The sequence below is a fragment of the Haemaphysalis longicornis genome, unplaced genomic scaffold (assembly GCF_048455015.1).
Source record: "Haemaphysalis longicornis isolate Haplotype H1 unplaced genomic scaffold, Haemaphysalis longicornis Haplotype H1 scaffold_2, whole genome shotgun sequence".
NCBI lineage: Eukaryota > Metazoa > Arthropoda > Arachnida > Ixodida > Ixodidae > Haemaphysalis > Haemaphysalis longicornis.
In genome coordinates, this window is record NW_027526295.1 from 256,621,905 (window position 1) to 256,649,858 (window position 27,954).

Below are 27,954 nucleotides of genomic sequence, written 5' to 3' on the forward strand. Positions count from 1 at the left end.
CCATGTGTAAAACTTACGATGAGTGTACGGCTGCTGGTTATGCCCAGATAAGCCAAATTAATGCAGATACGGCTACTTTGCCGTGTACATTAGCCCGGACGGCTTTGCAGTGCATCACGGCCATAATACATAATAGCAGTAACAGTTGGCCAAGCTAGCAATGGCTAGCTAGTATAATACAACGCAGCCTGCGGCTCACGTAATTCAGTGCAGCGACAGCGCACAACGCCTGCTTCGCCTACGGACCGCTGGCCGGCCGGCCACTTCCGCAACACACCGCCGTCGTTTGCGGCACGTAAACGCTACGTGCGACCAGAGTCCTTCAATGCTTTACTGAAGGACTCTGGTGCGACGACGGGCGCGTACCGCTGGCATCCCTCAGCGCTAGATAAGACGGCACAACCAGCCTAAAGTACCATTACGTCCGGCTAAAAAATGGTGTATTAAGCCTTTCCGGGGCGTTTCCAAAGCGCTTATCCTAAAAACGCAGCACTAGCTATGCCCGATTCCCTGAGGTTACGCAGTGCTCGCAGCGTTTGCAGTACAAAGAAACGTAAATATGATAGGCCACACCAGCACTTTAAAAAAGAAAGTCTCACCTTTCGTTCAGGATGCAAAACCGATGTCGCAAAGAAAGCGCAAGCATTTCCTTCTCAACAACAGAGGTTAGCACGAGGCTGCAGAAACGCACGTGGAAACGCCAACAAACACTGCCGAAAGAGCCAAATGGCGGCTTGCGCTTGCGGCTTGGCCAGGCTTGGACCTTGGGCTTGGCGCAAGGAAGCCACAAAAATTTACATTCACAGCCATTAAACTTATTACACAAATAAAAATGTGTAGTCTAATAAGTAACAAAATTTTAAAAATATAATATTGTGTGTTAGCTTAATTTTAAAAATATAGTTTTTTACCACTTGCGCCGACTGCCGGACGGCGCGCGAGTCAGGCCACTCGGCCGCGATAAGCCCGTGTGTCCAAGGGTCTTTCTGGCGCCATCTTATAATGGCCGCTCTCAGAAAAAGTAAAACTTTTGCATTAAAAAAAAGCGCACCAAGTGCACTGCGCAGGCGCAGTTGGCTCGTGACGTCGTTTTGTTGAGTTGGCAAGGTCTCCTAAAAGGTGTAAAAATGGTATATTGACAGGTGATTTCAAAATTTACGTTCCTTGCATTTTGAAAAGAAAGTGCTGCCTGTGTGTTCTGTTAACTATCGAAGTCGTCGCGTGCCTTCTGCTCCACGTCCTGCACGCGCTAACGGTTGCACGCGCTGGATTCGGTATCACATTTTGCCTGGAGCGTCTTCTCGGGGTCTTGACTCATCCAACTGGTGCTTCGGTTGGTGTAAACACAAAAATGTTATATTGTGCACGGGTGTGGAATTCAACAATCGTACGTAAACGCGACCGGGCTGCCCGTTCCGCTCGCCTGTAAATCGCGGAACAAGATTCGGTAAGCCCTGGTCTTCGTCACATCTGAAACAGCCCTTCTAGCCCTGCGAATAGGGTAGTTCCTGCAAGGTCGCGATGATCACGGGGCGCTTGAGTGAACGTAGTCGGTGCATCAAACTAGGTTGGGTAGCATGAAACTGGCGTCGCCCATCGAGTGTTATGCATGACGGTGCCAGTAGATTGTTGCTCATTCGATGCACGGAGTCCTAGTCGGATATGCCGCAAGCGTGGGCCGGCTTTGCGCGTAGTGGTCGACGTAGTATGCGGCTGTCGTCACAACCAGTTTGCATCCGTTTTGCTGATTCGCTCTTCGCAATTGTTTTTTTTTTCCTCTACCGAACGCGGCTGCCTGGGTCGAAGCGATAGTTCCCAGGCCGCTGCGTTATCGAGGTTTCGCACTGTAATCTGTTAACCTAGTGAAGCAAGGGAATAACTAATCTAGGACGGCGATCAGGCGTTACGACGTCGACTTCAGTACGTAGTGCGATTAGTGCTGCAGGCCATATGGCCGTGCTCTGAACACGTGGGCCGGTGTTAATCTTGGCTTCCGCGTTTACGATGTTTCGCTGCTCGTGGGACCAACGTGACTTTCGGTTACGTCTGGTTTCGCTTAGGTGGTGATTTCGCGCAGCCGTGGTTGACAAGCGCCGCCGACATGTCGTTTGGCAGTACGCTTGGAATTCTTGACCTCTTTGAGAAGGAGGACCCCTTCCTCAAGGATGCCGGCGGCCTCTTCACCAGCGACCTTCCTGACTCCGGATTGTTGGTAAGCAGTTTCTATTCTCGACTTGGTTTCAACGTGGACAGTTTTTGCAGGTGTCCCATTGTAAACGCCGCTGAAAAGCCCTACCGGCTGTTTACCTTCAGTGCACGTGGCTTCATGCAATGTTGCGTCTTTCCCGGCGTCGGGAGATTTTTTTGACGTGGCGAGCCCGGGGCAATTGTTTGCATATATTCTCATTAGGGCGCATCATGCGTGGCTCAAGCCACGATTATTCTTGTTTATAAGGCAATGCGTGTAACATTTTCGAGTGCTAAATATGAAAGGGATGAAACAGCATGTATATCACTTCAAGGCTTCTATGCACTGTTTGCAGTCAGAGATGGATTAGCTTGCATTGTTTATTTAATACCCCAACAAAGCATTGTGTCTAGTATTAGGACACCTTTATGAGGATCGCTAGGGCAGAGGCTTGGATAAGTGTGTGACATTTCCGTAGAGCCACTGTGAAGACGAATGACGCAGATGGGAGGGATGCGCATCGGTGTCATGTATGCATCTCTCATAAGTGTCGTTCATTGTGGCGCTGGCTCTACTAAGTTTTTATGGACGTTTCAACAAATTCTTCTGGTAAAACGGGTTGTTAGTTATGTTCAAATTTTGCAGGGAGACCACATTTTACAGTTTGATATGTAATGAAGTTAATTAGCTACATCACTTACTTGGTTGGTTTGCACTTTGATGTAAAACAGTTCTTGCCTATAAGAGCAGCGAACACCACACACTTCTTTTTTCCCCTTTTGCGCATCAACAAAACAATACCAAACTAGCGGTGGCTGCACCCCATGTGAAAACTGGTTTTTAGTTGGTTGCAAATCGACCAAGTGCTATAGCCAATCCAATTATATAAACAAGGCCCTCAAATGCAAGCTACTTTGGCAGGAGGATCGTTTGAAGGGATACGCGCATTGTAAACATTATCTTATGACCTTGCTTGATTGAAGTCTGTTGTGCAGGCCACATTGAGTCTTTTCGGCTAATTTATGTGCACCTTTAAATAACCAAATCACTTCCAAAATAATCTTTTCCCTCGCACCATCCTCGCCACCAGTTGGTGGCATCAGCTAGTACAACATGCTAGCAAGTTTGCTGGTCCAATTTAGCTCATTCTTAGCATGTGTGACTGGCAAAATTTGTGTGTGAACAAAAATGTCAATATTAACCATGCAATGGATGGAAATCAATATTTTGGTGGCTTAGATATTGTGAAAACCCATCACAAACAGGTGCGATGTCATTACGGTAATGGGCGTGGTAATAGTGAACAGCACAAAATGTTTTAGGGGCGAAGCCCGTTAGGAGCTGAGGCTGTTGGCGTCTCCTGCCGTCGTCGTAATCGTCGTTCGCCTCATGTGGTCACAGTACTAAAACACCGGGACACTCGTTTACGTTTTGCGCTAGATTGTAGCGCATACTAAAGAGACACCAGGACACTTGTTTACGCCTCGCGCTAGTGAGCTTCGTTCTTCAAAGACAAGAGACTTTTACAGCAAAGCTGTTTACCTATACCCCACAACGGTTTCATCTCCGTTGGCTAAAACGCCAAGGCGTCAAGAATACACTTATACACTGCATGCTTCGCCCCCTCACCAGGTTTCACAATAGTGGAGATTGCCCAGGATTTTCATTATAACTAAACATCTGTTTTTAAAAATAAAAATTCGTTTTTACACTAGATGTGCAACTTCGCGATATAGAGCGAAGCTGCTGTTGGTCGAGGCTTTCATAGGATAAAATCTGGCAACATGGTCGGGAGATCTGGAGTGGGCATAGCCTAGCGATGCTAGCGAGGAGTACAGCAAGTGCAGAGCACACAAGCAGTAAGTGAAATGATGCTTGCACGAAACGTTTATATAGGGAAGCTTTTTTGCTTCTGTTGTCAATTACAATTAAACTTAGGCTCCAGGCTTCTGCTTAATATTCAAATGACGCATTGCATACGTCGACCTGCACAGTGCAACTGTGAATAAGATTTCGACAAATTCACTTGAGTGTATTTTAAAATCAGTGACAAAGCTTGGCACTGGTTTTCTGACCAATGTCAAGACCTTGTATGACCAGTGATGGCATGTTTGCTTCCATGGTACACATTTGCACCGTATGATGCCCATGTGTTGCACACTCAGTGCTGTGCCTTGGCCAAAGTGTAAGCAACTTGCTCACCACTCTAATTCACACTAGAACTACTCTAGGGAAATTGACGAGTACCACCCGGGAGTGGTGTACACACATGCTCTAAGTGGCCACTCAGCGAGTGGCGCTCAAACTTCTGGTGAGGTGCCTCTCACGGAACTTTTTTCCCATCACCCGGTTGTTTTGTAACCATTGTTTTACCCGCACATGATTGAAACAAAGGGACCATTCTCTGAGCTTCCTTTCTGTCACCTAGTTGTTCTGTAACCATTGTTTTATCTGCTTGCGATTGAAACACTACCAGTCTTCTTTGGCATGCAGGTTTCCAGACTTTGTATTTCACATTACAACTTCCTATCATATCCGCAGAAAAAGGGGTGCGTCAGTAGAACATTAAAGAAAAAAATTGTGCCCATGGGCTCCCGAGCAATCTCAACACAGCAAACAAACAAACAGCATATGTGGGAGTGTAAGGCGCAATACGCTCCCACATCCTTTTGCTGTGCAGTCAACGTACGCTGCTGCATTGCTGAAGTGACGCCATGACATTTTCGTATAAATCTTCTCCGCTTGCTGAGTGCAGAACTAGAAGGTTTGTGTAACACAAAGCCTGTGGTAGAAAACCCCATATGATCATCTGGGTCACCGAACCAGGGCATTACCCAAATGAGCAAGGTGCCTTCCGGGGTGCTGCCGATAGTATATGATGATAATCTAAGCTGCAGAAACCCCACCACCAATATTCAAAGCATGCAAACTATGCACCCGCTGTAATGCGGCTCAAAGACCCTGAAACACATTTTACTGCCGAGACTACACCAGTACATGAATCAAATGAGTGGAGTGCCTTTCAAAGCATCGCAGAAGCAGGGGTGCAATTATCTGCGTAAACAAAAGTACTACACCTGTACACAATGCCAGTGATTAATGGAGCATCAGAATGCCCCAAAAAGGGGCCCGGCACATATTACAAAGCAAGTGATTAAGTGCCTCGCCCAAGCCATGCAGAGAGCTGCGAAGGGATAGCCTAGGCCACTGAAACAGGTATGCAAAGCAAGCAAGAAATGCATTTTCTAAAGTAGTGTACATGGTAGCGGTACAAAACTCTAGGCCATTGAAACAAGGACACTAGCACGTGAAGCAAGCAAGCGGTGAGCACGCGAAATTGGTGCATGGGGCTACAGAACGAGATCTAGGCTGCCGAGGCAGCATAGGGAGGCAGAAGTCCAAGCGGTGCTTGTATCATAGAAGCATCTCAACATAGAAGTGTAACAGCCCGCACCGCTAAAGGAACGGTGTCAGTACACAAAGGGAGCCGGGTGTGTGCTTTCCGAAGCACTATATGTAGCTACAAAGCCATTATCTATGCTGCAGAATTAGCTCTGTTTAGGTAAAGACAGCGCCGAATGCACATGCAGAAGCAATGCGAAGTGTTGCGGAAATAAGTGTAGGATGCCGTGACAGTCGCACTGCTGTGTGAAGCTAGTGAGCTGGTGAAGCCTTCGAAGGGTGTGCACAAACCTGCAAAACTCTAATTACGGAGCAAGTGACCAAGGCGCATTGGCAAAGCAGTGCAAATAGCTTCAGAACTCTCATCTAGACCACTGAATCAATGACACAACCAAGCGAGAAATATGTAAGCACCTTGCTGAAGCACGACAAGTGCGAAACCGTAGAACAATTTCTAAAGTGCGGATGCAGTCACACTGGCATGTAAATACCATTGCTGGTCAAAAAATGTTGTGTACAGATGTGCGAGGCAAGCATAGGTTGCTTTAGGAAGCGAAACTATCGTAGATCGGAGCACACAGCCTGTGCTTCTTCGGACACAAAAGTATAACAAATAAGTCTTATCACTTGCCCGAGTATGACAGTAAAATATGCACCCAAAATCAAGCGTGCCTCTATGCATGCGAATCAGTAATGTACTTCTATGGTTAATGAAGTTCACGTAATTCATCTATCTAAGGGGTATTGCTCACATGTGTGCTGAGTGAATGAGGACTGAATGCGGTCGTGAGTAATTCTGCTTTCCTAGGCTCAGAGCAGTGCCGGAAATTAGCGTTCTTGGGTAAAGTTTGTGGTTGCTGCTTTGTTGCATCGACGAGTCTGTTTTATATGTGACAACTGTTCAGTGTCAGCAAACAGGCAAACATTACGGTTCGAATTGCACTAACTCGACAGTAACACAAGTTGTTTTTAGCCGTGAACTTGTGGTTTGCGCTTAATGCAGCGTATCTTTATCTTTGCTAAGTCTACTGTAGGTCCACTGTACACGTCATGTTTACTTGATATGCAAAACGAGGAAACTGCCTGGCAAGACATAGATAGCTTGCCTGGATAGGTGTCCTCTTGCTGAACAGTTCAAGCAAGCAGAGTTACTTGCCTTAAATTAAATTTAGCTTGAATGGATGAGTGCATTGGTGCTAGGAAGTGAAGTGTAGTTCCTGCCGTAGGAAAAAGTGCATGGCTGGCCGCAGTGTCATTTTCACTTCAAGGCTGTTTGCGTGATCCACCGGCAGGTGCAGCTTCGCCTGCGACGGTGCTTTTTCAAACGCTTCTAATTATGCACGCATTTCACGGCGCTGCCAGTCATGCTACCAGTTGGTTTGGTGGTACGCACTGTACGTTCAAAGTAAATTTGGCCAAGGTGAAATTTAAATGCAGTTGACCTTTGAGGGGGCAGACTGGTCTTAGAGCTTTTTTTTTTATTATTTACTAACCAATTTTAATGAAACTGTGCAGCATTATGGAGTTTATTGTGCTTATTTTAAATCTGCAATTATATTTTTTGCAATTCGTATATTTCTTGAGATAATGCATGATTAATTGCAATTCTTTTGGGTCTCAATTACAAAATAACCACTCCATACCGAATGGTGATTACCCCATGGCTTGGCAGACAAATGACTACAGAATACAACGAGGGAAAAATTGTTTTGATTTAGCTATTTTTGGTTATTTTACAACACACTGAACTGCACTCCTGCGCTCTGCCAGAAATGGCTCAGAGGTGGTGTTAGTTGAGCACAATAACAATTTTCCAAAGCCTCCATTTGAAAATTTGTTTCCAACATTGTATTCTCCACACATTTAGGTATCAAAAGCAAAAAAAAAACAGTTGTACCTGCACTGGGTGCCGAGATATCCAAGGGCGAAATGCTAGCTTAGCGTTGCTGGAAAAGTGCTGTTTCACCATCGAATTCTGCGTGAACTGAGCTGTAGAGTGCACTTTAAAATGCTACTTACAATAAAATATAGTGCTTTATGATGAAGAAATTCGCAGATTGATAGGAAAATGGCCGTGGGTACCGCAAATGCCATTTCCCAGGAAACAATTTTTTGACCATTTTTGGGCCCCAAAGACCCGTCCGCGCCCTTTAATGGTCATGAATGCTGTAAAATGCGCACGTTTTGGAGAGCTTTTCGTGCAGCAGTCTGCTGCCCTTCCCCATGCACGCAGCCGGACCTGGAGACGGAGAGCATTGACTTTTGGACCAAGTACCTGATCGGGGACTCGGCGCTGCCCTCGCTCCAGGACGAGGAGCCGGCAGCCGCCGAGCCCGTGCCAGACCTGGTCTCTTCCCTGCAGCCCCCATCCCCGTCGCAGGAGCACAGCTACAGCCTCTCTCCCGATGGCAGTGTGGACAGCCTGCTGTCGCCCACCCGCCCGGGCTCTGACAGCTCGGAGTTCTCCACGCTGGACGGACACCAGGTGAGGAGGAGTCCGTGTTAACAGGGGAAGGGGTTGGGGGCTACAGTTCTTCTTCTTTCCTCAAGTTCTCTTGCGGAATTGCCAGTTCTATATCCTCTCCCTAATACAAAGCAAAGCATGTTGGTTTACGTAAGGTCGTGAGTCGAGTTCAGTAGATGTTTGTCTACCACGCAGTGTTCCACACAAGCAAGCACTCTATGCGAAAGATGAGGGTGTAGCAGGCAGGGTCATTTTCTGTTTCAAGAAACCTACCCCAACTTAAAGGGAACCTGCAGCACTTACCACCGACTATTTAGAATGCATTTGGGGGTAAAGTGCATTGTCTCGGCAATCTCCGGCTTGTGACATTCTCTTTGGCAGCCCTTGATATGGTATCACTGGCTGGGGAGTTTTCTCTTTTTTTCGGCAATGTGGAGTAATCTATTTCCGGGGTGTTATGAAACAAAGCAGGTATTGGTGCGTGCTTCCAAGCACGCGCTCTGGCTGGTAGGGCATTTTTGAAGCAATAAACACTTATTGCCAAGTGGTCTGGTTAAAAGTGAAGCATTGAGTTTGTCACTCCAACACCACGTGCACTCGAACCACAAAAGATTGCCAAAGCCGTACGTACTGGTTCAGGCATAAAAGGGGTTGGTGTGCAGTGCTGACACCGGCGGATCATCACAGGATATGTGAGAAATAAAGTGCGACTTTGACCATCAAAAGGCAGAAGGACAGCCGCCGCTGTAATGGTGTAATTAAAGTGGCACATAATGAGGAAAATTGAAGAAAGCATAGTTGGTTTTCCCGCATCTTTCACAGAGTTTTGCGAGCATATCGCTTCACGTGTACATGTAATATTTGGCTCAGGTATTCCTAGCAGTATAATCTAAACATCGCAGAGGCTTATTTGCACTGCTCAAAGCGTGCTGCAGGTTCCCTTCAACAGCCTCGCACTACAATTGTAACATGTTAAAGGGCCAAACTTAATTGTTTATTAGCTCCTGCAAGCCTGATATCAAGTGTGTAATATAGCAGGAGGGGGCCGGCAGGGACAGAAACTGGTCTCAAGCAGGGCGTGACGTTCAGCTTTTTATGCTGCATAACAGCCGCTGCTGTTAGTGTATTGCTGCGTACCATACAGGCACCTAATGCAGCTGAAAAGTTTCTCTTGGTAGGGAGTTGCTGCTGTAGCAAGCACGAGTTCTGGCTGCTGTTTGTCGATAGAGGAAGAGAGAGTAGATATTTACCTCTGAATATTGGGGGAGGGTACAGCAGGGGGTGAAAGAAAACGGGCAAGGGTGGCCATCCTATTCCGGTAGGTAACATGCCACGACCGCTGACCTAGCCCGTTTGATCAGTGCAGCCTGCTTGTTGAGCTGACCGCTGCGCAGCACGCGCTACCACTGCTCGTACCTTGAATGGGGGGGGGGCACTACCATAGGAGTGTTATTAATGGGGAGTTGCAGTGTGTGCAGTTTTAGGGAGTAGGTGGTCATAGATATGTGGTGTAGATGTCGGTGGTTATAGAAAGTGTTTGTAGGTGATGCCAGATCCGTTCATGTTCTGTTTATGCTTGGCAGTCTTTGGACATACAACACAATCATCAGATCTGTTTATCTGCAGTGGGAAGGGAGGGATGAGGTGGTTGTTAGAGGCATTGGGACTGACGGTAGTGGCAGAGTATATTGCCTAAGTGGGTAAAGGGAGGAGGGTGGTGGGTGGTTCATCCCCTCTGGGAATGCCTGGTAGCTTAAAGGAGTACTGACACGAAATTTCAAAGCTGAGATAACTATGTAAAACGCTTCCTTTTCATCAGGAGATATCTCCCAGCAAGTTTCAACAGCAACCGTTCAGCGAAACATATTTAAAATCCATTTTAATCTTCGCCCGCACGAGAAAGCCCAGAGCGGGCCGACGTGACATCATCTGCTACATGCCCCAAACTGCCGACGTCGGGGCTCCCGTGACGAAGCCGACGCGCTGGCTGTGGTTGGCGCGCGCTGCTCGGGCGTGTGCACACGTCATGGTTTTGGGACTGACGTCATGCTGCCCGGGCCTGTGGGGACGGCGAAGACCTCTGCCGGTCTGGGCGCGCGCGTGCGCTCGCGCGCGCGCGCGTCCAGAGAGGCAGCGATACGGCAAGAATGGTGACGCCATGTCATACATGCTGTCATGGCGGCCGCTCGGCGTTTTTTTGTCGAAACCGAAACTGTCACGAATAAACGACGCCGTAAATGAATGTTTTTGCTGCGCTCGACCGTCTAATCTGTAATTCTATGATTAGTGGGCTGGTAGGCACGCATAGCAGCGAAAAAAACGTAACATAAAAATTTCGTGTCAGTACTCCTTTAAGGCGCAGGCAGTGGTGTGAGCCACCTCCTTCCCAGAAAGAGATGGAGGCCCCGGGATCCATACGATGTGGGTTTCCGGAAGTGTGGGTCATTGGGTGAGGATGCAAAGGGAGAGGTGGGTGATATGACCCATGGTGTAGTGACGGCAGGAGGATTGGGGGTCACTGCTGCATTTTCAGGGGAGTTTGGTGGTGTTGACTGATTTTTCACGAAGCTTAGCTATCACATTGTTTCTTACAAAAGCCTAAGCTGCTAAAAATGCTAGTGACATAATTGAAATCAGTTAGTTCAAAATTTCACTTCGTAAAATTTTCGTGGCTTTCAATTTGCCATGGCTATTACTTGTTTCAGACTGTTTGATTTTCGCTCTAAGCTTTTTTCTGTATAATTTTTTTGGGGAAAATTTGATGGAAGTGGGAATTTTCTGTTTAAAAAGTAAAACACACACTTGCGTTCCTGCAAGTTCCATTACTTTATGCTGTTTAACTCTTTCGTTACCGTGGGAAATTGACCAATTTTGAAGGGTCTAACAAAACATTTTTTTGTGCTATACATATTGGTTAGGCACACATTGCAGTGACATACAATGCAGATTATTCCACGCGCTTTCCAACGACACCAGTTTTAATAATGTTTTCCTAAATAATGATTCCGAAAAAAATTATCGAATTCGAAATTTTTGGCCACGCGTCGAAGAAAAAAGAAAAAAGTAAGTTGTGTATAATAAACCACCTGTAGTAGAAAAAATTTAGAATATACATTTTGTAGGTAGATATTTCAAAAACCCGTCCTAGAAAAAAAAATGAGTTGCGCAGTACAATTTGTCAGATATAAAAGAAAATGTTAGCCCACGTGGTGCCCGTGCCATGTGGTGAAGCCCAACCTCTATTTCAAGTTTTGCTATTTTGGGTAGTTCTCTAGACGAAATCTGGTTGTTTGACATTATTAAAGGCCCAAATTAGCCTCCACGTGATGTAAAAACACCTTGTCAATGATTATGACTGGCACAATATTGAAGGCAAGCAAGCGATGTGAAAAAATCCGCTTGGAGTTGAGAACCAAACTCTTTGGTGGATGCTTGTTGACGTTCTGATGATCGCTCATCAGTCAGAACTTTCATTTGCGGTTTATTATCATGTTCTGACTCACTATGGTAGCCCTGCTTGCAGGAATAAGGTACGATGCGCTAGAATCATGCCCAGCAAGCTTTCACCAAGCCGCCGTCGGGCTGTGAAGCGAGTTCAGCACTACGAGCCTACTACATTGCAGCGCCACCTAGCAATTTTGAAAAGAAACAAATACAAGGCTGTTAGAGACTTTGTCAGAATAAACAGTACTACTAAGAAGCGACACTAGACCTCCGGAAATACCCTCGTATGGAACCGAAACTGGCCGGTGAACAGCTGGCGGTGTTCAAGGCCAATTGGAAGCGTTCTCCTCGTCTGAACTGATACCCGACGACTTGGTGTTATCGTTTGACTTTCAGCAGAAGCTCTTATCGCAGAAGCAAGGCGTAGATAAAGTGCAAGCGCGAGCGGCACGCTTGTTTTGAGGAGCAGTAGCGGGCAACGGAGGCGCCATGGCAAATGAGCTTGTAGTTGGGTAACTGCGTAGTAGCGCCAAATATGAATTTTACAATGCGAAAACGAAACCGAAACTGCTGCAAACTGGTTGAAAATGTCAGGCACACTTGCTAGACATGCGGGGGACCATCAGAAATAAGCTTTGGGAGAATAAAGCTGCCCTTTGTCCGAACCAAAGATCATTAGTGAATAGCTGGGGCCATTTTTCAAGTAATTATCACCTCTCAACGCTGTCAGGTTACAAAGCTGACCTTATTATTTGGTATTTGACTTGCCAGGAGCCTTTTGACAAAAAAAATATTATGGTAATGCAGCCTAACCACGACCGGCATCCTTTTTTCTCAAGTGCAGCAGCCACGCCCCCTTCGTCAAAAACACGCGCACCTCAGCTCGCAAAAAACGCCGCCAAAAATCTCAATGTCGCCGGAGCGGGAAAATTTAAACTGATTCTAAAAGGGCAGTGCCTAGACTAACTACTGGCCGCATTAGGTGTACGAGAAACGACTACAACATGTCGAAATAGGCAATATAAATCATCGATCACTGGTGATCGATTTGAATAGGCGTGGTAACGAAAGAGTTAAAGGTTTTAGTGTGAATCCAGTTTTCATAGGTGTAGTGCTGTAATAGGAGTAATAGTTGCATGCACTGAAATGGCTGTCACTCGTCTGAACCATTTTGGGAGAATTCCTGTATGAATGAGGCACTTTTGTGGCATAAAAAGCTTTTAATTAGAAAAATTGTCCCTTATTAACTGAGTGTTAATGAGGCTTTGTTATTTGCTTTCAGTAGCACTCTGCACTCACACTTAAGGTAGAAAAGCTTCTGCCTAGAGACAAAGTGCTGCTTTTAGTGCTAAATCATTGGCAGTCACTGCGTGCTGCCAGCTGTACAACCCAACTTTTGCCGATTTTAGCAGTTGTCATAATTAGCCATTATATTGTTTGCATTTCAGGAAGAGACGATGGATTTTGAGGATCCTCTGTATGTGGATGTTGTTGGTTTGGAAGAGTATGACAACAGCAGCATGTCTCCAGTCTCGGTGGTGGAGGAGTGTGTGTCGACGTCACAGCCCCTGGACGACATTGGTGAGCACTTTTGCCACACTGCCCAGGAGGTGTGCGTGCCCAATACGCTGCTGGGGAAACACTGCAGCTTTTATCTTCTTCACACTCGCTCTTAGAAAAAAGGGGCAGGAAATGTCAGTTAATAAGCTCAAGGGGAATACAGTCAAACCCGGCTATAACGAACCCAGATAGAGCGAATTATGCTATATATCGAACAAAAATAATTCAGTTACGGAAATACATGGGAAGCATATTCCTTATAACGAAGTTCACATCCGATATATCGAACTCTGGGCGCCTGAATGGCCGCCGAAATCCATGATCTCTGAGCGGATTGGCCGCAACCACGGAGCAAGAGCCGCGACTGAGACATTGCGCCTCGCACGGAGCGACGTGATGCCCAATACTTTCCGTAACTGTTTCTGACGCGCGGGACTCGCGACGGAACCCGCCCTGTCAGCGAGTCTGGACCAAGACAGCAGCATCGGTGAACTGTGGGAAGAGCTCGCCAACGTTCCCGATGATGTCGCGAGTGCAATCCGTCAAACGCTTATAATAAAGCGCTTTCGGCAGTCGATGTGCTCCGCCAATGCTTCTTAGATTTTTGAGGACATGGACTCGAACTGGTGCGAACAATTTTTCGTGTAGAGAATGCTATGCTAGTTGAAGCCGCCAAAACGAAAGTGAAAACAAAAATCGCCGCTTTTTTTTTTTTTTTTGTAACGTGGGCAGTTAGCGCGGAAAGTAGCTTTATTACTTGAAATAAATGGATTATTTTGGTATGGTAATGGCTACCGTACTGTTCGTTTCTGCATACGCGGATGGCGGAGTTGGTGAGGGGGGTGGGGGGGAAGGGGGGGGGGGGGGCTGTGGGTGGACTCCCGCGGGTTCGGCTATATCGAACTATTGGATATATCGAACTAATCGCGGTGCATATTGCAGTTCGCTATAAACGGGTTTGACTGTAGTAATAGGTTGTCCCGAGGGGTTTAGATAATTTACGGGGATGTTTGCTCGTCGTCTAAGCTTTTTCGCATATGCTTCTGGCTCTGCTACTTTTTCTAATGTGGAGCATTTAGCCATAAGTTTTTCCGCAGGGAGGTTATGGGTGTGCGTAGTTCACTGGTTGCCTTTCAGTAAGTACCCGAATGTAATGCGCATAATGACTGGTGGACTGAATGATATCATCGTAAGTTTAACCTGTGGTGGAGCCTTGCTGGTCGGAATGAGTGCTGCAACATACCTGGTTAAGGGGGTGTCTGTTCGGCATGTCTAGGCTTTGCTTACTCAGTGACAATATCAGGCGTACTTGTACACACTTAATCTCTTTGTTTTGTGCATCTGTAAAGATTAACTGAATGGTAGGAAGTAGTGTAACGAGACTTAAAGTGTGTTTTCCGGGGCATGAAAGATGTGGCTTGGTCATAAAAAAAAAGGGGGTGATAGCAATTTCATTTCGTTAATTTGTAAGCCTCATTCAGAAGACATGCACAGTTGAAGTAAAAAAAAATTTAAACAGTGTGGATGGGGAGCAGCAGAATGAACTATAGTATTGCTTTGAAAATGCTTCTTATTTGCGCAAAAAGGCTTAGCATTGAACTCTGCTGGTCTTTGCTGATCTGCTGTGGTAATGAACAACCTATCACGGACACCAAGTTCGTTGGCTGGTACCACCTTCCAAAGCAATTAACTTGGCGACTGCTGTTTTCACGAGAGCTGCTCAGTGAGCTGTCCTCATAGCAGAAGCTTATATGGATGTTTTTTTACAAGGAAAAATTTGTTTCACACACATGCCCACCTCATCAATGATGGCCAGGCCTAAAGTTAACATTTGCCCTCTGACAAACACTCCTACAGCACAGAACAGAGATAAAAACAGCTCCAAACAGTGGCAAAAGCGAAGATATTTTCCCCGAAATTGTCCCTATCCTGTGTCTCTCGCTTGACTGTCAAGACCACAAGAACTTCATTGTTATAGTGGGTGGCGGGTGTCTATAAGCTATTCTTGCACCATGGTTTATACACAGCGGTAAATACTGGCAGAAGCAGAAAGTGACAGCCAGCCTGTACAGTTCAGTCAGCAGGATGATGTAGGATGGTGTTTCATGTCCCTAGTGCAACAATCGATTTTCCATTTCTCATAATAGTTACATCTGTTTCTTTGCTACTAGTACAGCTATAAAAACCACAGCAGCCTTGCTTATGTTTGACAGCCGAGTTAAACGACTTGGTATGCTAGCCTGTGCCTACCACTGGCGCAAGACTAACTTTACTCCATGCGCCCCCTTGTCTCTTTGCAGCCGCCGATGTGATTGTTGCTACGACTGATGTGAAAGAGGAGTGCGAGCCTGTAGTGATTGTTGACGTGAGTAGTGGCTTCCCGCAACGCTTGCATGAGTGTTCTCGTCTTGGCTGCTGTTGTCCTTTTAGAGAGCTAAGGAATACAAGGCACTGAATCGGAACTAGTGCCTTGATAAGTTCACTGTGGTTAAAGATCCCCTTCTCTGCAGGACATTGTTTTGCCCGAGATCATGGAAGTCCCTGTGAGCCCCGAAGCACCACGAAGCCCGTCTGCAATGTCGTCGTGCAGTTCAACACACAGTTCCCCCAGCGCTGGGAGCCGGTCAAGCAAGGTGATTTGAATGCTTTGTCGAGTGCTCCTCCCCATCACTAAAACGAGAGACGTTGCCCGTGTGGAGAGCCTGCCCTCTGTAATGCACATTGAGACCTAGGAGTGGGGTTTGCGCGCAAGTCCTGAAGGGCAGGTGTGGTGTGTTGCAGAAAACCGAAGAGGTGCTACACCTGACCGAGGAAGAGAAGCGGCTCATGCACAAGGAGGGCATTGTTCTTCCCACAACGATGCCTCTGACAAAGGTGAGCCGCGAACAGTTAGGGATGCCTCGAGGGCACTACGGTGTGGGGAACGGCGGGCGAGCGCTGTGTGCCTGTTTGTCTGTGCATTGCAGGCCGAGGAGAGGGAGCTCAAAAAGATACGAAGAAAGATTCGGAACAAGGTAAGGTGTCTGGGCACTTGCCCACAGGAGTGAACTGCAGGCTATCCCACAGGTAGCTGCCACAGCTGAACATTGTGAAGGGAGCTAGTACGTGAGATAAAAGATATTCGAGTCGTGGCACTTATTAATAGAGCAGGCTGCTCTATTGTAAAGACTTCCACACACTTCTTACCTCCCCTCTTTATATGTGGATTTCCGAAACTGTAACTACCATGAATTTCCTTGTATGTGAACTATGGTAAACAACTTTGCATTTGTCGTATTTTGGTGTCATTTCCTCTTAAATTGCAAGAGGGGCCCATGCAGATTCATAGTTAAATAAAATCAGGGTTTGGCAACCTCTTGATGTGGAGGCCGAGTTGCATGACGCCCACACGGAGATTGGGGTGGGGCTTTGTAGGCGGAGAAAAATTCAGCGAACTGACAATAATGTACAAAAGTGGAATAGAGATCATGATTATTTTCATCACACGTCACAAGGTAGCTATTCACAGAGGTCACACGAAAAAAAAAAAAATGCAAGCTTACAAGTGAAGATTGGTCACAATGCGAACTGGAGGCGATCTTTTTTTTTGTTTCCTGTCTAACCCGATTTGAGGTCAAAACTGCCATGTCAGCCTTCAGATAGGAAGTGACTAGGGGAGGGGGAGGGTGTTCTAACGTGGTGCTGGGGGCCGCGTTGTACTGCCCCATGGGCCGCAGGTTGCAAACCCTTGCCTTAAATAATTCAGGGAAAAATGGGTTCAGTTCAGTTGATAGTGAGAGCAGAAATTTTCTACATCTTTTCTGTGCAATTTTCCTTCCTTATTGTGCTCCTGTTTCATTTAAAAGTAAAACATGCGTGTGTGTGTTTGGAAGAAGGGGGGGGGGGGGGGGGGGGGCTCATTTTAGAGTTCACTTTAATATACACCACTCCAAGCCTCGTCACGAAAGGGTTACATTTTAACACAATGCATGCCCAGGGCACCTTTTAATGAGTAGTGTTTTTGTAACCTCCTTCACGTCCAAAGCTGATTGTGCTTCCTTTCGCATCTGTTACAGCAATCGGCACAGGACAGCAGAAAAAGAAAAAAAGAGTATGTGGATGGATTAGAAAGCAGGTGAGCAGTGAGCTATTTGGTTGCAGCTTGAAACAGGAGCTCAGGTTTTCCTTCTCGTTCCTAAAATTTTGCTCTCAAGGCCCGAGTAATGACAGGAATGGACCGCATTGGGGGTGTCTGGGGGTGCGGTTTATTCATTGTCAGAGTGTTGTTTTGTTTAATTTCAGAGTAAAACTCTGCACCGCACAAAATGTGCAACTCCAAAAGAAAGTGGAGCTTCTTGAGAAACAGAATGGGTGAGTACAGAAATTTTTGTTTGATGTAGTTTTTGTTTAAACGAATGTTGCAAAGCACCAAGAGTGGTTCCTAGATCTAAAGTAGATCCAAAGCAAAGCCCCTTGTGCAATCCAGCCCAGGTGTAATGGGATCAAAGGGGGCAGAAAAAGTTTTAGGCAATCAATAATTCAATATGTATAATGCACAATGTGTACAAAAACACCCGCATTTCCCCGAAGGGGAGCATGGGGAAGTGCGAATGCACGGGTGATGCTATGAGGGGGAGTTATGTTGAACTGTGTTGGCATTCGCCCGTTAGTTGCATTTAACACCCCCGCGTGATCAAGTGGGGATTCACACACCCCGTTAGTCATTCTCTGGAAATCTTGGTGAATTAAAGTGTATGTTCGAGGAGATCACACACACACGCAAGTAAAGTGAAACGACAGTATTCTTTATTCAGCACTTGTTGGTGTTGTCGTTGTAGTTGACGGTCATTATGACCGCCTTGTGGTCACTGAAATGTACGGTCAGGAGTTGTTGCAAGACCGCGCGTATCAGACAGTTCCTCGCAAAGGCCAGGTCGATGTAGCTGCCGTTGATGGTGGTGGGAGCCTCTAGCGGTAGGCACGTCATGGAGTGGTGGGCGAGCATGTATTCCATCAACCACTCGCCGCCCTTTCGCACGTCCACGTTAAAGTCCCCAACAACCACGACCGGGTCCGAGGGCTTTACGCGCCTGGCCACACTCTCCATCGCCGCGTCCACGTATTCGACGACGTCGTCGCGCGAGATGTTTGGCACAAGGTAGAGGGTGACGACCACGATTCCGTCGCCAGAGTACGCGTCGGTGTAGACGGCACTGTACGGCGACTCGTCCCTGACCGGCAAGGTGGACACGGCGTGCGACACGAGGTTCGCGTAGACGTGACCGACGAGGTAGACGCCGCAGTACTCGCCCCGACTTCCGCTCCTGGCGAAGCAGCAGTCGTCGATGGGGAAGTGGGAATGCACGGGTGATGCGAAAGAATTCTTCTTGGCCAATCGCCCTAAGTGGGTATGTGGTGCGGACGGACGGACGGCGGTGGACGCGTGATTCAGGGTCGCTTAAGAAGTGCATTCACACTTAAAAAAGAATTTCGTAGAAGTGGTCTCATTGGAATGTCCAGGTCCGACTGCAGCAAAGGTGATTGGGGAAGAAAACTGGGCACACTGTCAAGCACTGCTGCAGTAGAATTCGTGGGGTGCGAAAAACATTTATTGTGGAAAATTAGTAGTTCTGAGTTCGGTAAATAGCAAATCAGTTTGTTAATGCATGCATGATATGCGGGCTTCTTCCTTTTATTTGGCTGTAGCACAGCCAAGTGTTCGAGCTCGCTGGTCTATTGCACAGCAGTGCTAAGTAATCGGCACTCAGTGATCAGTTGCGTAGTAGTTGTGTTTCCTTACTTGTCCACGTGCATAGAAGATTCTTGCATTGAGCGCACCGAATACACATGATTTGGCTGCTAGAACTGGCAAGTAGCAGGTGCCGTTTTGTTCTGAAGTGTCGCTGTACTTTGCACTTTTTGTCATCATGTATGTAAGAACTTCTGTGACCGTAAAATCATGCCAGAGTGCAGTGCACATCAGTGATGTTAATGAATGTATGATTGTTGAGAAGGTGGAAAATTTTCATTCGTTAATTTTTGGGCACGGCTGGCGGGGAACCCGTAAGACCTGGTTGTGGCGGGGTTTGACAGTATTGGGCAATCTTTATGGCCTCTCAAGGAGTAAACTACAGCAGTTGGTAGCCTAAGGCTGTTGCAGTGCTGTTATTAACAAATGTGGCAGCTGACGAAAAGTGATGGCTAAACAGAAGATGGAAAAGTACAGAGAAATATATCCACAGCAGTGTATGTTACTCAGTTTCACTCTGTATGTCTTAATGCTGGTTAAGAGTTGAGGAGAGATAATAAGAACAGGATCGGAACGCATTGGATGTCCTTTGGACCTTGTGTGCTGATTGGTGCCATTGGCAGTGCAGCATTTGCGTTGCCGAAGTGCCTTAGCTTTTGTGTGCTGATTGTTTATGACTGTTCCCACACTTTTCAGCTCCCTGCTCCTTCAGCTCAAGCGACTGCAAACATTGGTAGCAAACTCCTCTGGCCGAAATGCACAGACAAGCACCTGTGTCATGGTAAGCGAGAGCTCCACATTGTCTCTTCGTATCGGATGTCCAAGCCCCAGCGGTGCAGAACAGATCATGTCTCACTTCCATTTGCTAGGGGTACCAAATTGCACATAACACAGTGCTACCAATTTCCTCCTTGTTGAGGTGCAGTGTGGTGGCCTGTTTTGAGTTTATAAATGTAAAACTAGGCCAGTGTCAGAAGAAGCCTTGTTATCCTAACCAGAAGAAATGTAGTACAGTGTTGTCAACAAGAAGCACCCCAAACGTGTGTTGAGGCAGGGAGGGCTGTCGGTGCAGATGTCATGCTGAATGAAAAGTGCTGCTTGTCTCAGTGCTGCTTTTTCTGTTCCTTTGCAGGTGCTGCTCCTCTCCTTCGCCCTGCTGCTGTTCCCCAACCTGCGCACAAACTCTGGGGACAACATTGATCTCATATTGAAGTCTGCTTCAGAAAAACTGGCCCCCATTTCAGGCATGCCTTGGACTTTTCTCACTCTTCTTTCTTTATTTGGACTGCTCAGTGCAGCTCTTGGGCATATGATTCTGCTGGCTAAAGCAGGGAGGGTTTGCAGTGTCACTGTTGAGTAGGTATGATGGTGTGTGGCTGGCTTGACCGCTTGACTGGCGAATATCCCGTGCTTGGAGTGGTATGCCAATCAGTAGCCGACAAACAAACTATACTGCATCGATTCTGAGGAACTGGAAAAGGATGCCATGGACCGGCAGAATACCATCCTTGTTGCACATATTTTTTTCCCCCAAGAAATGTTGTTGATGTTTCCACTGCTTCTACAAATGGTAACTGATTTTGTAATGACATCCTGGGGCGCGTCTTTTAGATGGCGGGTGGCTTAGTCCACTGATAAGTCTTCACAGTGATGGCACAAACAGGCAATGTTCTACTCAAGTAATTATCCCTCCTGCCACTGAGGTTGTTCTGCTGCCCAGCTTGAAACTTGTGCTGTTTAAACTTACTTCCGAGGCTTGGTTACTAAGATTTTCAAAATAGTGGTCCCTGTAGTGACTGTAGCCCATTGACCCTGCTATCCATATACTTGACGCCTTCAAAGCCCCTCGGGACCAACCAGAGGTTCATGGCAGCACTCCTTGCCAACCAGATAACTTGTTTATTTTCAAAAGACACCAGCCTTTGGCAAACCGCTCAGCACCATTTTCACCAATGTACCATCTCTTTTCTTTTTGTTCTGAAAAGCGCAAGGACAATGGAAAAACGTGAAATTTTACTCTACGCAGTTGATGTCAGTAGTGACTATTGAGGGAACCTTAAAAACATAGTTAACTGTTCCAACTACCCGCTAACATTCAATATGATCAAATGGAACTAAAGGCCTTGCTACAATCACAGTCGTGTTTCTTACTGATGGCTTTGGTTGGTGTCATGCGACGTCATAAAGACCCAGCAAGAAAGTTAACATCTAGATTATTGGCTTGACCTTTGCAGTAAAACTGGTACGACTGTTACGGACAGAACACAGAAACATGTATTTGGTTTTGAAGGCCCGATTAAGTACAGTGACAATCTTCTCTATTCCACTGTGAAAACTTACCAGTAGCAGTGCAAAGGGAACAGTGCTCTTGCATGTGCTTTCCTCGTTTAAATGAATGCATGTAGATCGTTCATAAAAAAGTTAGAGTGGTGTAATTGAACAGTCGAGTGCTCTTTGAAGTCCTCAAAGTGCTTGTCGCTGGTTGGCTGTGAAGGCCTCAAAATGACCGGTCTGGCCGAACGGCTTGCAGGGCGCTCGCGGTCGCTGCTGTATGCCTCCGAGCCCACGCCCAGCTTCCACCAGGAGTACACTGATGCCGCCAAGGCCGCCCAGTACATCGAGGAGGACATCGATGCCTCGGACAGTGAGGACACGCCGTCCTCGCAGGCGTCCAAGTGGGCGCCCCCGTCCACGGCCAAGGGCCCCGCCCTCAACTGGGGCTTAGACTTCGGCTTCGGCCTCGGCAAGCGCCGCTGGGCGGCCTCGCCCGCCGAGGAGGCACTCCGGTCAGCAGCCGCCACCATTGCCGCCGTCCCGCCAGACAAAAAGGCCCGGTTCGGGAACTACAGCGCCATGTCCTCGCACAACAACAGCCGGCACGGCCTGAGCCCTGTGGTGGTGCAGATGCAGCGGCAGGCCTGACTGGGGCACTGACGGCGTCCGAGCCTTGGCGACGTCTCCCTCTCTCTCTCTCTCTCCATTCTCTCATTGTCCACTCTCTTTCTCCTCCTCTTCCTCCTGCTCATTTAGAACTGGCATGGGGATGAAATTCCTGCCACATTTACCCGGTCCCTCTTTACTGCTTTTTGTTTTGTTACTTCCCTCGAATATTGTTTGAGCTGTTTCATCTTGCCTCTCAAGCAGTGGGAGGACAGACTTGACAGTTTAGAGAGCTTGCTGTAAGATAGCTGCTGCGGTGGTGTGCAGAGATTTTCTCGGGGGTGATAGGCCGAACATCTTCAATGGTTCATCGCTTTGCATTGAACTCGAGTGACTGACAGCAGCGAAAGATTCTTTATTCCTTTCTCTCTCTTTTTTTCCCCCCGCCCGGGTTTGATTGAAGACATTATTGTATTGTGTTCAGTGTGTTTGTATGCTTCCTCTTGGTGTACTCGCGACATCAAATGATTCAATGTACCCTCGGCCCACATATCAATGGATGAACTTGTTGTGTGGGCGACATGTTTTACAGACTCCAGAAGTCAACTTGAAGGTGATCTAGGTCAACTATCGTTGCATGTAGCATGGAGTTGATTTGCTAGTAAACATTTTTTTTTCTTTTTCATTTAAGGTGTACGGGAGAGCAGTATCATTACTTCTATTGTTTGCTTGGTCAAGCAACACAGACTTGTCTATTTTTCTTTTTTTGTCTGCCTGCTAAGATCCAAAGAGCTCTTTTTTTTTCGTAATTTGTAAGAATTCTTTCTCTTGTGCTCTTTCTCCTCTTCCCTCCCTATTGCGGACCATGCCGTTTTCACAAGTGGCGCGTTTGTTGCTCTGTCGTTGAGCTCGTGCATGTACCATTCTTTTTAATAAGCTGTGCTGTGCAGAGTACTGTGTTTTTACAACACCTGCAATATGTTTACAAGGAACATGTATTTTTCGTCACATGCTGTAGTGCTGAATGTGTGTCACTTATGAGTGCCTGGCATTTCTACACCCTCTTTCACTCCCTGCTGCTCTGTGGTGGACTCCGCTGTTCCCTCCTCATCAATTCCTCTGAGTGGGTGCTGCCCTATTATATAATTACTTTATTGGCTTGAATGATTGAAGAACATGCGTAGGCACCGAACATTGGCTTCATATAGGTGTTCAAAATAAAAGCTGCTGGGAAAGAAATCGTGCCCTTGTGTTTCTATACTGTGGTGGTTGGGCAGCAGGATTGCCCGTGAGTGTTTGTTTAAAGGTGTGTAATAATGTTACCAATCAATTACACCAGTACTGCTAGTATCATTTGAGCAGCTAGTTTCACTAGTTGTTTAGGTGCAATGAAAAATACAGTCGCCGATGGCTCCTCTACATGTGAGCATGCTTTATCTAACATGACTACATGAATAGAATGTAGCTTAATGACTTTCAAACCACGGGCTTAGGCACGTTGATCTATGACCTAGGCATATAGTGGTGCAGTGTTGCCATGTCAGCCTTCTCTGAATTGGCGGGGGAAGTCTAGCCTGTTATTTTCAAATTCTGGGGTTTTACATGCTGGAGCTACACCTGGGCTGTGAGGCAGACCATAGTGGAAAACTGCCAACTAATTTACCTGGCGCCGAAATCTCAATACATAGGTGTCTTTGTTCTTCACTCCCATCAGGCGAACTGCTGCTGTGGCTGCAATTGAACCCATGTCCTTGGGCCCAATAGCGCAATGTCCGCTTTAGTCACTGCGGCAGGTTTGCCCTTTTTTTTTCCCCCAATCAGTCCTTGTGCTTGCACCAGTAGAGGCACAACTTAGTCTCTTGTGCTGTGTATCCTAAAATGTTTTCTACGTAATATGGTAAATTTAAGTCTCTAAGCTCCGATCTGAGTACAAGATGGCAAGTACAGTGAAACCTAGTAACAACAAGGCTGAAAATGTCTGTCATAATGTCTGTCAAAAAAAGCCTAGAGCAGCTTCTTAAAGCATTATTTAGTAAGGTAGCAAATACAAGAGCAGGTTATAATCTACACTGCGGTAGAAAAACAGTTTTATTTGCTTCATACAAGGCCGATTGTCTCAGAAAGCCATTGTGTCAAGTAGATCTGAATCAATAGCACAGCAGAGTGTAAGTTTTTTGGGGCTGCAGAAAACTCTGGGATCCAGAAGGCCCGTGCCAAACATTGTGCTGTACCCTTGCGCAAAAAGAAGTAAACTTCAACAAACAAGGTTCATTTATCCCTCAACAGATAGCACCTCGTGGTAAAAGAATGCAAGCAGATCCCAGTGAGAAAAACCATGAAATTTAACTTTGAACACCTAAGGGTGGAACCTGACAACGGACCGCTATGGCCATGTTGACAATAGACCAGAAAAGGGTTACAATATTTCTGAACAAGCAAAAACTGAAATGAAGGAGGTTGAGGATAACCTGTGTGGAATTATTACATCAATGAAAAATTGTAAAGGGAAGTACAGCGTAGCTTCCTAGAGATATTTTACCAATGTCCAAATAACTGTTTTTAAAGGGTGTCCACCTGGCATAAAAAAATTACAGGCTGAATTCATCTCCAACGGTTGTCTTTAAAATTCAAAACATTCTTTGAATTGGGAGAAGTAGTCACTATGATAAGGCTCTTTGACTTTACTTAGTTTGTTGGGCTTTGCTGTGCTGCTAGGCCATGGTGTGAGGAATCTTGCCTTGGCAATTTATACAAGATAGTAACACAAGCAAGCTGAAGAGTATAAGTATAGCCAGCTGAGGGCTGAAAAGACTTGAGATGTAGCTCGCTAAAGCATTTTTGTTGGTTTAATTTTATGCGTAGCTTCGGTGCAATCTCCTGAAAACCTTATTAACTGCCCAGCAGTTGCATCAATGTTGAGCTTTAGCTTAATCAAAGCTCGGTGCAGCCCCTTTTTTCAAGCTCTATCGGCTTATCGAAGACCTGTACCCAGGTGATTGGCAAGGCTATTCATGCATGTTCTGCTTGTTCCAGATCTATGCTGCTGCATTTTTACTTCATCTTGGGCCTCCTCCTACGATTGTTGTAATTGTGGGCCATGAACTCTCTTTTATGTACGGATAGGCCTGTGTGCTATTATGTAATGAGCATCTAATCATTACTTTAAAATGAAAGCAAGCTTATTTGAAGCTTCAAAAAGAATAGTGCACACTGTGACGCTCTTCGTCTTTTAGAGGAATAATGGCAGCGTGGCACTCATGCAGATAAAGATTGCCTAGCCAATGGCACCAGCACAGAGTACCATGTGCAGCTGTTTCTGTGCCCTGCTGAAAATTGTAGGAGAAAGCTAAGCTCTAGCACAGTATGAAGCATTGTGTTGTAGCTTTGCTCTTATTTATTTAGGGGACATTATATAGGTATATGTCTGTAAAAATACAAGTGTAAAAATACAAAATAGTTCATCTTGCAAAAATAGTGGATAAAGCAAGGTAGGATGCAGTAGACTGGACTAGCGTAAAAAGCTCCACAGCTGCCACACTTCGTCAGCTGCACTCTTTGGAGTGGGAGAGTTTTGTAGTGTAGTGAACCTCGGGTTGAAGCCGCAAGGTCTCGGCAGCCTGGAAGGAAAGAATAATGCGCATACAGCACACTTGCACATTTTTTACTCCTTACTATAGCCCCCGCACCACCATGGGTTCATTTGGCATTTACATGTCCCTTGAGTTAAGACTTCGCAAACGACTTTGTGACATTGTGTGCCAATAGTTACAGCCACAACTCTTGCAAATTTTTTATGCCTGACAAACCAAAAATAAGTGTGTATCATCATACTGTTTTTATTAAGGAACCATTCACAGGAAATTGTTATACTTGGCTCATTATCCGTTCTTTCTTTAGCAGTGACAAAATTTGGGAGCGAGAACGCTCCTAGTAAATGCGTCTTTGTGGAAGTTGAGTCGTAAAAGCTCGGTCCGACGCAACTTTTGTGGTTTTCACGTGTTCTCACCATCATTAGAAAGCCATGCCTATGGCAAAAAAAAAGCAGCACACAAATTTTTCTTACTGTTCGGTAGCGCGTGCCTCGTAAACAACGCAAATTAAAGGAGGGCACCCTGTTAGGCAAAGCCTGGGCATGTGCAGGGCCACGTGGAAATGCAGAGAGTTGAGTGGCAGTGGCAGCTGTTCCAGTGTGCCAGTTCATTATCAACAAAGTACAAGAACATTGCGACACAGTGAACTGGGAAACGAACTCGGCGACGAGTAATACTCTCATTTCCACAAAACAATTAGGTGCCATGTAACGGCTTATTATGCAGCACTTAAAATGAAGCACTACGTTAACCTGTATAAAAATGTGTTAGCTGCCAATTTCAACTTTCACTAAGCACTAAAAGCTTAACCTTGTTCAATGTCATAAACATTAAAATTTGTGTCCCTTAAAGACAAGTACGGTAAATCTGTCATTTACAAAGCATGAACAAGCATGGAAATACACATCAAACCCCTGCTGGTATGCTCCTAGTAATTGCGTCTTTGTGGAAGTTGAGTTGTAAAAGCTCGGTCCGACTGCAACCTTTGTGGTATTCACGTGTTTGGACAATATAATATGTTTTCCTGGATCACACGTTTTAACTGTTCTGCTGTATTTTAAGTGGTTTGCCCTTGAGAAATATTTAGGGTGGGTGTACAGCATGTAAACTGCAAACACTCACCTGCTCCGGTGTCAGGTCTCTCTGTGGCAGAGCCAACATCTCGTAGCCAACCATAAATTTCTTTACGGTGGCTGATCGAAGCAGGGGCGGCAGATATGCAGCATGTAGCTGCCAGTGTGAACAGTCTTCCTTCAAATGGTTGCCAGTGGGGGCACCTGGCACAAAAGAACATGGGGACAGTGCTCGAGAAGAAGAAGCAAATAAGTATACCAAGTATCATAGAGGGAAGATTGGAATACAGTTCATTGAAAAATTTGTGTCAACTGCTGTATCAGGCAAAACATGCCGCTTTGGCTGCCAACTGGTAGCTGGAATTATCCAATGGATAAATCATTCTCTTTCAACGTTGATGGGCCCACTACGTAACTTGGCTTTCATTAACACAGAGTACTTGCAATCATTAAATGGCATACTTTTCATGCACTAGACAGCCCCGGGAGGCTGCTCATTCGGATGATCCAAAAACTGCTCAAGTTGCGTAAACCAGATCTCACCATGCCAACCCATGGAGTATGGAAAGGAGGTCTCAAACAGGTTGTCGTATTTCGTCAGCAGTCTCTTCATGACAGCTGCCAAATCTGGAAATTTCAATTGTAGACTTATTAAAGGTACACGTAGTTCCTTGCGTTGATAGTTCTCCTAGCACTGTTGAGTGCACTGTTAGATACCACTTTAAAGTGACATTAAGGAGAAGCTAAAGCTGCATTACTTGATGAAACATTCTTGCGCTGCTTTTTCTTTTCTTTTTTTAATTTTATTTTTAAAATCTTTAGATAGGGCACTGTTTTGTTGTCTGTCCTCAGGTTCCTGAACCCAACCCACATTCACATGCAACGTCGCTGGACTGAGTCTTAATAATACTCGCAAACCACTCCAATGCATTGAAGTGCCTCTGTAGGCGCCTTGCTTTTCCTTTCGTTATCTGGAGCAGCTAGTCTCATCACAGAATGCACAACTAATTAGTGTGGAAAAACCTGACACTCATTTCGATCATCTGCTTTTGTTAGTGTGAATCATTACAAAACAGGTGAACTTTTCTATTGTCACCCACCTGTCTTCTCAGCCGCATTCAGCTCGTACAGCCTGGTGACGTGGCGTTTCGGTGCGAGCATGGTCTCGTACGGCCAGACTGCCCAGAAAGGCACCAGTGCAACCCAGTGGTCCGACTCCAACACAATGCGCTCCTAGGGGACAATTAGACGAGTAGTGTGCACCTGCCATCCATTTATAACACCCTGGCCACTCACCCTTTTTTCTAGCTCCTGGGCCACATAGTCCACTAGAAGCGGCCGCCCGGTCTTTTTGTAGTAGTCCTTCTGGTGCCTGTCCTTCAGCTGTGGTTCATTTGGCACAAATGAACTTGCCCAGATCTGTGTGGAGGAGGGCAAGCCATTTAAACAGTTTCAGTTTCATGAGCAGAAATAAAATAGCAGCCTGCTTATACTATGTGACCACCCATCGAAAATTCAGCAAAGTCGGAATTTACAGAGTGAGATAACAGTTCATGCAGTACTGTATACAGATACAAATCTTCAGACCACCATTACATGCCAACTTCAGCAGACCGTAGTCTGTT

The 27,954-nt window shown here is 46.2% G+C and overlaps 3 protein-coding genes across 5 annotated transcripts in view; 1 reads left to right on the plus strand and 2 right to left on the minus strand.

Annotated features, from left to right (window-relative positions):
• The window catches only part of LOC144170458 (uncharacterized), an 11,889-nt gene extending 10,819 nt beyond the window's left edge, over positions 1 to 1,070 (minus strand). The window contains exon 1 of the mRNA XM_077700280.1: positions 1,052 to 1,070. The gene's annotated coding sequence lies outside the window, so the exon portion shown is untranslated. The remainder of the gene's footprint in view (positions 1 to 1,051) is intronic.
• LOC144170456 (uncharacterized) lies at positions 1,009 to 22,905 on the plus strand. Of its 2 annotated transcripts, none has more exons than XM_077700276.1 (13): positions 1,009 to 1,142; positions 2,061 to 2,212; positions 7,824 to 8,075; positions 12,947 to 13,079; positions 15,359 to 15,423; positions 15,569 to 15,691; positions 15,840 to 15,932; positions 16,025 to 16,072; positions 17,114 to 17,172; positions 17,340 to 17,408; positions 19,483 to 19,567; positions 19,919 to 20,030; positions 21,317 to 22,905. In XM_077700276.1, the coding sequence occupies exons 2-13, from the start codon at positions 2,102 to 2,104 to the stop codon at positions 21,706 to 21,708; spliced, it is 1,542 nt and encodes a 513-aa protein (XP_077556402.1). In that variant the 5' UTR covers positions 1,009 to 1,142; positions 2,061 to 2,101; the 3' UTR covers positions 21,709 to 22,905. The 2 variants fall into 2 exon arrangements, with proteins under 2 accessions (XP_077556402.1, XP_077556401.1); XM_077700275.1 differs by lacking the exon at positions 1,009 to 1,142 and adding an exon at positions 1,234 to 1,447.
• The window catches only part of Galt (Galactose-1-phosphate uridylyltransferase), a 9,942-nt gene continuing 4,695 nt past the window's right edge, over positions 22,708 to 27,954 (minus strand). For both annotated transcript variants that reach the window (XM_077700278.1, XM_077700277.1), the window contains 5 exons: positions 27,626 to 27,748; positions 27,430 to 27,562; positions 26,873 to 26,956; positions 26,379 to 26,533; positions 22,708 to 25,283 (listed from right to left, as the gene is read on the minus strand). In XM_077700278.1, coding sequence (XP_077556404.1) covers positions 25,209 to 25,283; positions 26,379 to 26,533; positions 26,873 to 26,956; positions 27,430 to 27,562; positions 27,626 to 27,748 — 570 coding nt within the window. In that variant the 3' untranslated portion in view covers positions 22,708 to 25,208. The remainder of the gene's footprint in view (positions 25,284 to 26,378; positions 26,534 to 26,872; positions 26,957 to 27,429; positions 27,563 to 27,625; positions 27,749 to 27,954) is intronic.

What these genes read in the sequence shown, in the direction of transcription:
- LOC144170456 (XM_077700276.1), top strand. Translation starts at nt 2,102, where the DNA reads ATGTCGTTTGGCAGTACGCTTGGAATTCTTGACCTCTTTGAGAAGGAG. An exon ending in ACAGCCCCTGGACGACATTG is followed by an intron (nt 13,080 to 15,358) that starts GTGAGCACTTTT and finishes GTCTCTTTGCAG; the next exon opens with CCGCCGATGTGATTGTTGCT. An exon ending in AAAACTGGCCCCCATTTCAG is followed by an intron (nt 20,031 to 21,316) that starts GCATGCCTTGGA and finishes AACGGCTTGCAG; the next exon opens with GGCGCTCGCGGTCGCTGCTG.